The 13,253-nt window shown below is 33.8% G+C and overlaps 1 protein-coding gene across 1 annotated transcript in view; it reads right to left on the minus strand.

Moving 5' to 3' along the window:
• Positions 1–11,433, minus strand: part of LOC118188835 (protein scribble homolog) — a 148,248-nt gene extending 136,815 nt beyond the window's left edge. Inside the window, exon 1 of the mRNA XM_035359352.2 lies at positions 11,186–11,433. Within this exon, the coding sequence (XP_035215243.1) occupies positions 11,186–11,335 (150 nt within the window). The 5' untranslated portion in view covers positions 11,336–11,433. The remainder of the gene's footprint in view (positions 1–11,185) is intronic.
• Between the last annotated feature and the right edge of the window lie 1,820 nt (positions 11,434–13,253).

Below are 13,253 nucleotides of genomic sequence, written 5' to 3' on the forward strand. Positions count from 1 at the left end.
TGTTTTCGATGAATGCACAAAAACACTCCACATGAAAGAAGTCAGCGTGACTAAACGGCGTACTGTACAGACCTGCCGGTTTTTGTGAAAAGAGGTGAAAAATGTGCATGCATGATGCGCACAGTGTAAACACTAGGGGTTTTCTGGAATAAATACGATAAATTCAGTCTCGATATTTTCTGAACAGCCCTCATTCGTATATATGTATGTATGTATATCGTCTATGTGATATTTTGGCAGTCGTGAAGGTCGGCGTCGAAGTTCAGGCATGGCTTTTCGCAGAGTGGTAAGGAGAATATCCAAATACGACACAAATTGATTTAGCTTTCAATGGTACATCTTCATTCCATAGCTTTAATTCAATTTTTACCATAGATCATGCTTTACTTCATATGAAATTCTCTAAATCACATATTCAATAGTAGTTTAAACCAAATACGACTAAAGTTAAACTTTATGCGTCATTACTATTTCTAACAAAGGAAAGATAGATCAAATAGCAACAAGACGTATAGCACAAGAGGAGAGGCAGGCTTCTTTTGATGAAAAATGGCGCGCATTTGTTACTTATAGTAGCGGTTACGTAATGGGCTAGCAAATTCTAGAAGGTACTGGTCTAGGGGGAAGACCTGAATTGCAGAAAGTTAATTAAAGGTTGCGTGTTCGCGAAAAGCAAAGCCATCGTATTTTTTTATATTTTACATATATATATGAAATTTTACATATTTTAAATGGTCAGATTTGGAGGACATTCTGTAAGAAGTAGGCACATGCCCCACTTTGCCGCTTGCCACCTAGCAAAATTCAGACTTTGCTTGGTTGCATTGTTTTCTAGTGCATACTGCACAATGATCTCTTGTACAAAAAAAAAAAAAAAAAAAAAAAAAAAAAAAAAACATTTATCTTACTGACCTCCTTTTTAAAGTCTAAACTTGGGAGTATGGCATCAATATATAAGAAACTTGCATATTATCCCATCAACCATGAAATTCTCATCAAGAAGCGTGATTTAGCTGCAATTATGGATAAGTGTGATGTAAAAACACACTCATAACACTTGCGCTTCCACTTGACATAAACCTGATTGATTCTCAATAATGTTTGGTGACTGGGACATGATTGGTCACCAAATTAACACCTACTGAACAAGGAGAAAGCTGGTAACACCATCTTTTGGATCTTTCTGCTAGCTACGAGTTCTCCACACAGCTACATTGATATTTCTGTCTCTGTCACACTATTTAAAAAAATGGTAACGTGAGAGTAAAGCTTTCAAACTTTACCCTCGGGAGATGGTACTTTCATTTTAATTTACGGTTATTTAATTAAATTTCATAACAGGAAATATGAAAATTGTTTCACTGATATGCGGTATGACTTCTAATTGTTATTTAAAAGAGAAATGAATCAACAAGCTTAACATGTATGGCAAATGGCTGCATTCTGACCTTTTAGTTCAATCTCATATCTGATATTTCAACAGTAGGCACAGAAACTGCAATCAGCATTAATGAATAGTTAAAGCTTTAAAGACACTGAAAACAGTTTTAAAGAAAAATATTTCTAAAACTAAACTTAGTTTAATGCTTAGTTTAAAACTTTAGTTTAGTTTTCTAAAACTAAAACTAAACTAAACTCCTCAACTGGAAGGTTGATTCGAATCTCAGGAAAAGGAAATTATATATAAAATATAAGTACACACACACGAAAAAAAAGTCGTTTAATTAATTATGCAAAGCATTCCAATAAAATGAGAAAGACCACTCAAAAGACCGAGTAGTAAAGTTAATAAAAATATGTTTCTAAGGGATAGAATCAACTTCTTTTTGCATATTTTGCAACAGCAATGCTACCAAAACTGCATTTCAGTTCATTAAAATTTTCATCATTTCAGAAAATGCGAATCTCTCGAATTAGTTGGTTGCATAGGAGTTTTCTCCATGTGTAACACAAATAGAAGCCAGTTTCCCTTAAAAGATCTTCCACTAAGGCATCCTTCATTTAGGCAAATAGGGCTTTGCCATGAGCTGTTAAACAAACAAACTGAAAATGCAAAGCACTGTTACGTTTTGATCATAATGTGTTGTGGTATGGTCGGAAATTTTATAATTCCTAAAAACTTGCTCCAGCAAACTACAGAGCAGCATGCAGCTCACTTTGTAATAAGCAGTTCTATTTATGAAGAATATAATTAAAATTCAATGAAAATGTCTTCGCACTACGACTCTTGTTTTTATGTATCAGTAATGTAATTTTTTATAACATTATTATCTACATAATAATTTCAAAATGCATACAATGCATAAAGTAAAGTCAAAGTAATAAACGAAAGACAAAAAATTTCGTTTCTGGACTTGGAGGAATGTTTTTAGAATAGACATTAACTATCAAAGCAGCATAAAAAACATAAAGGGTGTCCCAAAATTAACGCAAGATTTGAATTCAATATAAAAGAGTTTTTAGTCTTTAGATATTTACTTTTAAGTGAATCATAAAGTGCATAGAATAGGGTTGTTTATAGAATAACACATTTAACAAATGGCGCCATCTTGTTGAGACCACATATTGGCCACATCAATATCATCCAATTTCGGCAGAAAGAACTGTGTTATCATGTTGCAATATTGAGCACCATTAACAATTGCTGCTTGACCAGCCTCATTCTCAGAAACGTATGGTCCAATGATGCCTTCTGCCCAAAATCCGCACCAACACCAAACAGTTACACGTTGTGGGTGCATTTGTTTTTTGCTAATCACACGTAGGTTCTCCGAACCCCAAACACAGCAATTTTGGCGATTAATAAAGCCATCGAGGTGAAAATGTGCTTCATTGCTTAGGATTATTTTGCTGGAAAAACCAGCATTCACTTTTTGATGATTAATAATCCATTCCAATTCCTTATAGAACCTTAAGCTATGAGGCTACTTTTGTTCTTGCAGGAGTTCCGCCTATTGATTTTGAAATTGTATATAAGAATAATATTTTTGAGTCATTGGCAACTCATGCTTCGGAAGACCGTTTTAATGGAATTGTCCCCTTCACTGATCTTCCTCATCCTGCTTCTTTAGAACCCATAAATTTCTGCGATTATAAAGAGACTGCTGAAATAAGTTTTCATATGGTTTTCTTTACAGATGGCAGCAAGATGAACAACAAGGTTGGCCTTGCATTTGTTCTTTTTGAAGGCCATTCCGAGATTTGCTTTCTTAGACACCGTATACGGAATGAATATACAGTTTTTCAAGCAGAACTTCTGTGCATTTATCTTGCCGTCAAATGGATCCAGGATCATGGGACAACATCCTCAAAGTACCTTATTTGTTCTGATTCTCTTTCTTTTCTTCAACTTTTGAACAGTATTACCAGCTGCGATAAATTAGTTATCGAAACCCTAGTAACTGTTAGTTCACTTAGAATTAGAGGTATTGATATCTGCTTTGCTTATGTGTGTGCTCATCATGGTTTCTACGGAAATGAAAGAGCTGATTTCTTAGCTAAAGATGCCTTAAATTTACCCATTGATATCAACATTAGCATTCCAAAGAGTTATTGGAAGTCCTTTCATTATAAAAAGCTTTTAGCTATGTGGAATGAGGAATACATTTCATCTTGTAATGCTGAAGTCACCAAAAAGTTCCTTCCTTCTATTTACCATAGACTGAATTCCGAGTCTTTCCTCTCGTTAAATTTTAAAGTGTTTCAGTTTTTATCTGGTCACGGTAAATTTGCAAGTTATCTGTTTCGTTTTAATCTACGATCAAACAATTTATGTGAATGTTCAAAAAGAGTTCCTCAGGATGTGGAACATTTGATTTTCTCGTGCCCTACATTTGATGGCCCTAGATTATGCTTACAGAACGATTTGAAAATGTTCGGAGTGACTTGGCCAGTGAACTTATCTGTTTTCATGAAGTCCAGACTGCTGTTCTCTGCGTTTGTTCGCTTTATTTATGCATGTAATTTTTAATGTTTATTTATACATGTAACCTTTAATGTTCTAGTTAACTTACTTCTGTAAGCCCCGTGTTGTACATATGTGGTGCATGGGGAGTCTGTATGTTCTCAAAGGGGAAAAAAAAAATAATAATAATCCATTCCACGAACTCTCTTCACTGTTCATGGTCATTAAGCTTCAGTTGTTGTATTAATTGAATTTTGTAAGCATGAAGACACAGATCTTTTGTGAGTATACGCTGTAGAGAGCTTCTTGAAATCTGAAATTCTTGTCCACGATGTCGAATTGATGTTCCTGGGTTTTCACCAACACTCTCATGCACTGCTTCAATATTGACATTTGCAACGGCTTGTTTTTGGATGACCGGTGTGTTTAGCGTCTCCAACTGATCCAGTCTTCCCGAATTTTTCAATTAATCTTTTCACAGTTGACGAGGTTAAAACACTATTTTTACCATATTTTGTATAAAATTTTTGAACTGCGGCCGCCAACTTTCATTACTTTAAAAATATTGTTCAATAATGAAGACACGTTATTGTATCGTATAACGCTTCATTTTCACTAACCCTAAACTCTCGGCTTTCAAACTTTTCTTTTTTTCAGGGTTGCCAACAACTTAATGCAAAAATGGTGACAAATTCAAATCTTGCATTAATTTTGGGACACCCTTTATATGTTAAGAATATACTCTACCAATATATCTTATTGAATGACATAACAGATGTATACAGTTACAGACTGCAGTGGGAAAAGCAAACTGTATCCGATAATTGAATTTTTTGTACATTATGGAATTAATCAAATGATTTAGAGTTAGGTGTTGCTAACCTTCTGCATTTTGGTCACCATGTGGTTCTATGTGAAAAATTAGATGATAGATATTTATGCAAACCCGTGCTAAGCTGACAGCATTTTAAACATATTTTCAGTAAGCAATTTGAAATTTCTCTTCACCATATGCTGTCCTTGTCCCCTTTTTAATTCTTTCTCTAAAATTGTATATGGATTTAAAGCAGAAAAAAATTTTGCTGTTCTAATTTTCAGGAAACAATAAAATTCTTAAATTGAGTTCAAATCTATTTTTGTTATTATAAAGATTATAACAACAGTTTTTGAATTCGGTTTACTCTTTTTAAAATCAGTTGTCAATTATGCAGTTATAAACAAACAGATAAAAATGAGAATTCATAAAAAAGATTTTCTAACTGAATAAAATATTTTCAGTGACAGAAATGGCTGAAGGCCAAAGAAAGATCAGCAGACATCAATATTGAAATTTTTTAAAATGTGAATTACAATAAATATGCATTTTTGAAAACTGTTCACAATAAAGACATTTGAATTTATAAATTGTATTTTATGTGTTGAAAAACTGGAAGGAAAAAGTTTTTTTAAAGGGGGTGGGGGACTCATTAGCATTTTCTGTATGCATTTAGCTTTTCATTTAGGCCGATTTCAAAAAGTGTGGGATAATGGCATATTAGCCAGGCTGTGTAAGGTATTGTTGTATCTCAGTTTTAAGTGAATCTGTGTGAAAGACTTCCATTTTCAATTTAAGTTTAAATTATAGTTTATAGTTAATCAATCTCAAATCCATGAGATTTTATTTTACAATTGCTGGGTAATTTCATGCTTGAAAGTGTATAGCAAAATAACCCGTACCTTTTATTTTAATTTTAAATTATAATTAATTTTAAACATCATCAAATTCATATGAATTGTATTTCACCTTGTTCAGTTGTTTCATCAAAGAAAGAAGTGCATTTCATTAATACGCCAAATGTGCAACCCAACTAAGGAAATAGAGCATTAGGGGATCTTAAGAGGGGGTTCCTTGAGGTCTTTAAGTGGGGGATGAATTTTCAGCTAAAAATCCATCATTTTCCTTTTTGGCTCAATTTCCACAGCTAAAAGTGGATATCACCCATCATATTTATCTCAACTGAACAAGAGGGAAAAGCTGGTAACACCAATCTTTTGAATCTTTCTGCTATCTATAAGTTCTCCACAAAGTTATAAATTAACTGCTAAAGCTGCACGTTTTTTTCTTACATTTTAGGGGAAAAAATTATTAAAATTTGAGAGCTGCCTCCTAAAGAATAGCAAGCAGCAGGTTATTTTCAAAGTTATGAGATCCTACCAGCAAAAAAAGCATGTAATAAAGGACATAATATGGTCAGCTGAATATGGCCAACAAAACAATTAAAAAAAAAATTCCTGACAAAAACCATTAAATTTGGTGTCATTTATTTAATTATAGGAAAGCACTCAAAGGCTATCTGTCTAAAGGGGGAGATGCTGTTGTGGAGGATTTTCAAAGAGAAACTGGCTCCTGTACATACATTACATATGAAAACAATTAAAACATCCATGTAACCAGTTCATTTGCTGGGAATTGAACCCTGGGTTAGAGTTGACTTAAGGGTACCCCTTGTATTATCGCAAAGTTGTTGTTTCATTTATTGCCAAGTTGTTATTTCATTTACGGTATCCTGAGTAGTTGAATCTTATGAAAATCCTATTATGACATAATCGGTTACATGATTGCCGTAAATTTGTAACGGCCGGTGGTGTGTGTGTGTTGATTAGAAAGTATATTGCTTGTTTCATGGTTTAGACGGTAAAATGGCCGAATGTGGTAAGATTAATTTGAAGTTTCTGTACGATTTGGAAAGAAAAGAGAAAGAAGCATTACTTGACTGGTGTGTAAATGAAGGTTTACTAAGTAGACATTATTAGGTGTCCTGTTTGTAGGAAGGAAATGCATATGGTCGAACGTCATTACAGAGGACATTTTGCATTCTTATTTTGTGAATTTATGTGGCGACGCCAGTATACAGATTCTAGTTCAGATAATTTTAGGAAGGTTTTTGGATGCTTTTAAGGAATTTTGTTTGACTGAAGATGTGTGCATTCGTAAATAAAGTACGTGGATATTTCCTTTGTGTAGTGCAAAGATGAATTTCCTTTCTTATGTTATTTCATTGTTTGATTTAAAATGTAGTTTATTGAGATTACATATTTTCTTGTTGGCTGCTCCTTTGACTTTTGACGTAAATATATTTCGAAGTGTATATGGACAAACTCAAAGGATAACTCAATAGTCTAGTTTGTGCAATTCTCTGATATTTTTTTAAGTGAAAATAGGTCGATGTGTACGTGGATACTGAGTTTGTGCAATTCTTTGTCTTGTTATTTTGGCTTTGTGTAGCAGCAATTTTTTGTGCAAAAATCGCAGCTACACAAAGCCAAAATAACAAGAACTGCACAAACTCGGTATCCTTGGCCAAAAATCGCCAGCCAAAATAACAAGAACTGCACAAACTTAGTATCCTTGGCCAAAAATCGCCAAGTTTTGCCAAGGGGTACCTGTAAATATACTTTTACCGAACCCTGGACCAAACTACCAATGTTCAACAACTTTACAGCTCGCCCCCTAGTCAGCCTGATTTGGAACAACTAACCTGCATGGTATTTGTACTCGCAGCATTCTAAACAGTGCTTCAGGTGAAATCGGAATGTCTAACATAGAGGTTCTCAACCAGAGTGAAATTATTTTCTTAGGGAGGGGTGCAGAGGAGAATTTTGCACTTGCAAAGGAGCATGCAGTGAACCTTTTATATAGCTGATAAGTATTTAGTTTTAAGTTTATGAACATAAAAAACTACTTTCATTCAAGTTTTGGAATTTATCAACATTTTCTGTACTTTCAAATTGTTTAATTTACAAAACACATAAAAAAATTATCTAAATCTAAATATATGTATATTGGTATTTTTCGAACCTGGGAAAGAAAGAAACAATCTTCTAGCAATGGTGAAAGAGCTGAGAGGGACAAAACAGATTAAAATCACTTGAAATTGTAGAAATAGATGGAAACTCTTTTAAAAGCGGAAAAAAAAAAAAAAAAAAAGGATAGAATACTGAGTACTTGCTTAATTGGGATCAGTTCGTTCAGAATTTCACAGGAACAACTGCCAAAACTTTGCAGGGTCTCCTTTAACATCGATGGTGGCTATCTTTTATGGTTGATGAGATAATACATAAGTAAGATATATTTTACTCTGAACTTGTAGATGTACCAAAGAATAGTTTTACAAACACAAACTAAAATATGACACTTATAAAGTACTATCACAGATATAAGAAACAAGAGAAATTAAAAATTCTTAGGACATACTGCTACCAGTTAATCACATCAATATTAGGAAAGGTGAAAACTAGTTACTCTGCATTTGCATACATCCAATGCAACCTGAGCTCACACACTCATTTCAAGTCAGTGAGCTCTGAAAAGAAATCATCTCGAGGCTAATCTTTAGAATATGGTAACAGGTAGTTTGGCGACATTTTGGTAAGGCGATAAAGGTTACTAGCTAGGACTTTAGCAATAATCTGAGAAGTACACAGTTCGAATCACAGATTATTTTGTCTCGGAGAAATGAAAGATCATGAGACATGTAATGCGACATTTTCCGGAAAATTCCGATTGTGATTTTAGCTAATAAGCACTTAGAAACAATTTCGCTGCTAAAGTGCAGAATCGCCCATGGCTAATCTTTGGAATATGGTAACAGGCAGCTTGGCGACATTTTGGTAAGGCAATAAAGGTTACTAGCTAGGACTTTAGCAGTGTACATGGATAAAGTCAAGAGTGTGCGCAATGCCATTTTTGTGAAATTCTGGGATTTTTTTTTTAAGTGAAAATAGGTTGACGTGTACATGGATGATACTGTGTACGTGCAATTCTTAAAAACGCGGCAAGCAGTGGGCGATTCTGCACTTTCTCCCAATTTCGCACCTAACCTTCGTCATGATAAGATAAAGCACTTTTGTTCCATAAAAGTTCTAGCATAAGCATAATTTGGCTAGCAGACTTGGAAAAAAATGTTAAGTAAAAAAAAAAAAATGCCTTTACTTTGTAAAAACAAAATGGCGTCCAAAAAAGAACTAGCAGGCTGCTGTAGCAGGGTTAGTTGCCAAACAATCGCCAAGTTACCATAATCCGAAGATTAACCTCGCCCACTTATTTGGTGCTTTTTACAAGAGTAAGAAGAATTGGATTTTTGTCAATTTTCTTTGACTTTTTAAGTGAAAATAGGTCGATGTGTACATAGATAAAATCAAGAGTGTGAGCAATGCCATTTTTGTGCAATTCTGGGATGATTTTTTTTAAGTGAAAATAGGTCGACGTGTACATGGATACCGTGTATGTGCAATTCTTAAAAATGCGGCAAGCAGTTTGCGATTCTGCACTTTCTCCCAATTTTGCACCTAATCTTCATCACGATTAAGCATTTTTGATCCATAAAAGTTCTAGTATATGCGTAATACGGCTAGCAGATTGTTGGAAAAAATGTTGAGTAAAAAAAAAAAAAATGCCTTTACTTCGAGAAAACAAAATGGTGTCTAAAACAAAACTAGCAGGTTGCTGTAGCAGGGTTGGTCACCAAATTTTCACCAAAAAATCGCCAAGTTACCATACTGTAAATATTCACCGATCTCTATTTTTTAAATAAAACTTTGCTCTCTCCTTCATTACATGAAAAATAATTTATAAAAACAAATGATCTTAGCATATTGCATAAAAAACAGTTAGCCATAAAAGTCCTTTGGCCAGAAAACAATTTCACCTATCAAATAATTCCGGGTAAAAGTTTACAATTGGGTGCCCCTTGTTTTTTGGCGATTCTTTTTTGACGCCAAGATCAGCACCAGGAAGGCACAATTTCAAAATGGCCGCTACACAAAATAAGAAGTCAAAGAATTGCACAAACTCTGTATCCATGTACACATCGATCCATTTTCACTTAAAAAAACATCCTAGAATTGCACAAACTAGGCATTGTGCACTGCCTTAAATTTGTCCATGTACACATCAATCTATTTTCATTTAAATAAAATCAAGAAGCTAAAACAAAGTTAAAACTATCATGGTAACCAGAAGTGAGGTTTCATCGCCAAAATTTTTTAAAAAATTGTCGATAATCGAAGGGGCACCCAATTCTACACTAGAGCCTAGTTCCAATATAGCTACTTGGAAGTGTCACAAGGAAAAAAAAAAAGGGCCGAGCATTACTGATTATTTTATATAACATATTTATGTAAATGTGTCATAATAAAGTTTTCCTTAACAACATATTTTATTTCTGCTTTGAACTTTTGAAAATAATTGTACAACATAATCATCTAACCAAGAATTTTTGTAATTTTTCAAGTGTTTAAATAATTTAACATTCAGTAATTTACAAATATTGCATAGTAAAAATATTAAAATTAAAAGGAAAATATTAACGCTCATCATCAATAAATGTCATAATATATTTATAAATTTTGAATAAACTAAATAAGAAATGGAAGTTATACAGTTGGTACTAAAATTTTTAAAAGGCATATATTAATGTCACTTCTAAAAACAAAAGCTTTCTGTTAATTAGATGACAAAAACATACAGTGCTCATATTATTTACTATGACTATGTACTAGTAAAATTTTAAGCAATTTATTTGAAGCTGTCATATGACAGTAACAAACTTATATTAAAAAACTTGCATCTTATACAATAGTTAAACATTATATAATATTAAATTATATTTTTCAGTACCTACAAAAAGTTTAATTACATCACAAAAGAATGTTCAAAACTACAGGATTTCCTTTTGAATCATAGTATATATTACAAACGATCTATACTTCATTGTGGCCAAGTTTTCGACGGCTGCCTCCTTAGGAAGAGTTGCCTTCATGGAGGACTTCCTGCCTTTCAGGCAACAATAAATTCAACATAGAATAAATAACATTAAAAGTAAATGGAACCAAGTAAAACAGATCAAATACTAAATGTGTACATTTCTGGACAGATATTACAAAACTATCCAACTAAATGGAAATTCTAAATAATCTTTTAATCATCTTAGAAAGACTAAACATTATTCCAATTCTAAAAATAAAAATACGGAAAGTTTATAAAAATACACGGTATAATATATATCTGCAAATAAATTTCTCTCCGTAGAATATTAAGACAAGCAGATTCTATAAGTTTCAAACTGAAGATATCCATAATTTAGAATCTAGGAAGTTTTTTCAAGAAATATAGGTATTGCGATTCTTAATTTTTCTATGCACTTCTTATTTGAAATATGAAAAAAAGGAACCCAGGGAAAAAATAAATAAACTAATTACTACTTCCTAAAAAAATCAGATAAAATGTGCATTTCAATTTACCTTCGGTACAATTCTTATGTGATTAGAATCCAATAATAGTTCTTCCACAGTTTTGCATGCCAATACATCATCGGGAACTTCTTTAAGATTATTATGTCTTCTATCAATAAATTGTACATTCTGATTTAAAGGGCGCAAAAATGTAAACATTCTTCAAAGCCGAGATAGACATACGCAACCATAACTCAAACAAACATCGCTCAGATTGTAGCCAAACAAATCTACCATGAATGTGTCATTCCGAAAAGTTTTTTTTCACACATTTAAATAAATCAAGCAACCAGTGCTGGTTTAAAAAAAAATAGGAAAAAAGAGTCGTACTAAATATGTGAAGAGAAATTTCATGACTTTTAACCCATTTTATTTGAATTTTAAAAATGTATTTAAATTAGTTTTCTTCTGCAAAACTTGAAAACTCGAGGTAAAATATCTGTGCGCAGATATTTATAGTTCTCACCATTAATTTATAGATAATAAATATTGCTTTATTTTGCTTTGATATAAAATTTTAAAAGAAATAAAACCGAAAAAGAAGAAGAGGTCCGTCGGTTCTAATCTGCACCAGACTTTACAGTGGTTACCAATGCAGTCACACCATCAGGCAAAGATTAAATCAACTCAATGATACTCATACTGTTGCCCAAGAATAACGCAACTGAACTAAGTACCTAAATGGAGAGCTATCTCCAAGTACAGTCGGTTACAAAAGTATTCGAACATCGGAACACATTCAGAAAATATACTTTTCAGGTGAGAAACAAAATGGTGGCTCATGTCAATCTTGGTGAGGTGGGAAACAAACAAAATGGTTCAATCTTGCTTATGTGTGGAAAACACAAAATGGTTACTCTAACCTATCTTGGTGAGATGGGAAACAAAATTGTTGCTCAAAATAGATAGGTTTGAGAGGAGAGAAAACATAAAATGGTCGCTCCAACCCGTTTTGGTTCAAGAAGAGAGAAAAAACAAACTGGTCTCCTCAGTCGATCTTGGTGAGGTGGGAAACAAAATGGTCGTTCCAACACGTCTCGGTTCGAGAAGAGACAAAAACCAAAATGGTCACCCCAGTCAAACTTAATGAGGTGGGAAAAAAAACGGTCACACAAACTCGTCTTGTTTCGAGAAGAGAGGGGGGGGAAATTGTCTCCAAAGTCGATCTTGGTGAGGTGGGAAACAAAATGGTCTCTTCAACTATCTAGTTTTCCATCTAGGTTTGAGATGATGGAAAACATAAAAGGGTTGTTGACTTCAATCTTGGTGAGAAGAGAAAACACAAAATGGTCACTCCAACCCATCTTGGTTCGAGAAAAGAGAAAACACAAAATGGTTACTCAAGAAAGTCTTGGTGAGGTGGGAAACAAAATAGTCGCCCCATTCCATCTTGGTGAGGTGGGAAACAAAATGGTCGCTCCAAACCATTTTAGTTCGAGAAGAGAGAAACCAAAATGGTCGCTCCAACCCATCTTGGTTAGGGATGAGAGAAAACACAAAATGGTCGCCCCAGACCATCTTAATGAGGTGGGAAACAAAATGGTTGCTCCTACCAAACATGGTTGGGAAGGAGAGAAAACAAAATGGTCTCCCCAGTTCATCTTGGTGAGGTGGAAAACAAAATGGTTGCTCCAACCCATCTCGGTTAGGAATGAGAGAAAAAAAATGGTCACTCAAACTCATTTTGGTTCGAGAGCAGAGAAAACAAATTGCTTGCTCAAGCCAATCTTGGTTTGGAAGGAGAGAAAACAAAATGGTCTCCCTAGTCAATCTTGGTGAGATGGGAAACAAAATGGTCACGCCAACCCATCTCGATTAGGGATGAGAGAAAACAAAATGGTCGCTCAAGCCAATCTTGGTTGGGAAGGATAGAAAACAGAATAGTCGCACAAGTCCATTTTAGTTAGGCGGGAAACAAAATGGTCTATCTTAGTGAAAACTCTATTTAGTTCTCTCTTCAATGCCTGTTTCATACTTAAATGTGTTCCAACAACTTTGGGCAAACAAAATGGTTTCAATTTCACAGACAACGCAGGAATCTGGAGTCATTATTAATAATCTTTGGTTCTTAGTCGTT

Source organism: Stegodyphus dumicola, chromosome X2 (assembly GCF_044657685.1).
Source record: "Stegodyphus dumicola isolate Sdum_Otavi_A_Nest chromosome X2, ASM4465768v1".
Lineage (NCBI taxonomy): Eukaryota > Metazoa > Arthropoda > Arachnida > Araneae > Eresidae > Stegodyphus > Stegodyphus dumicola.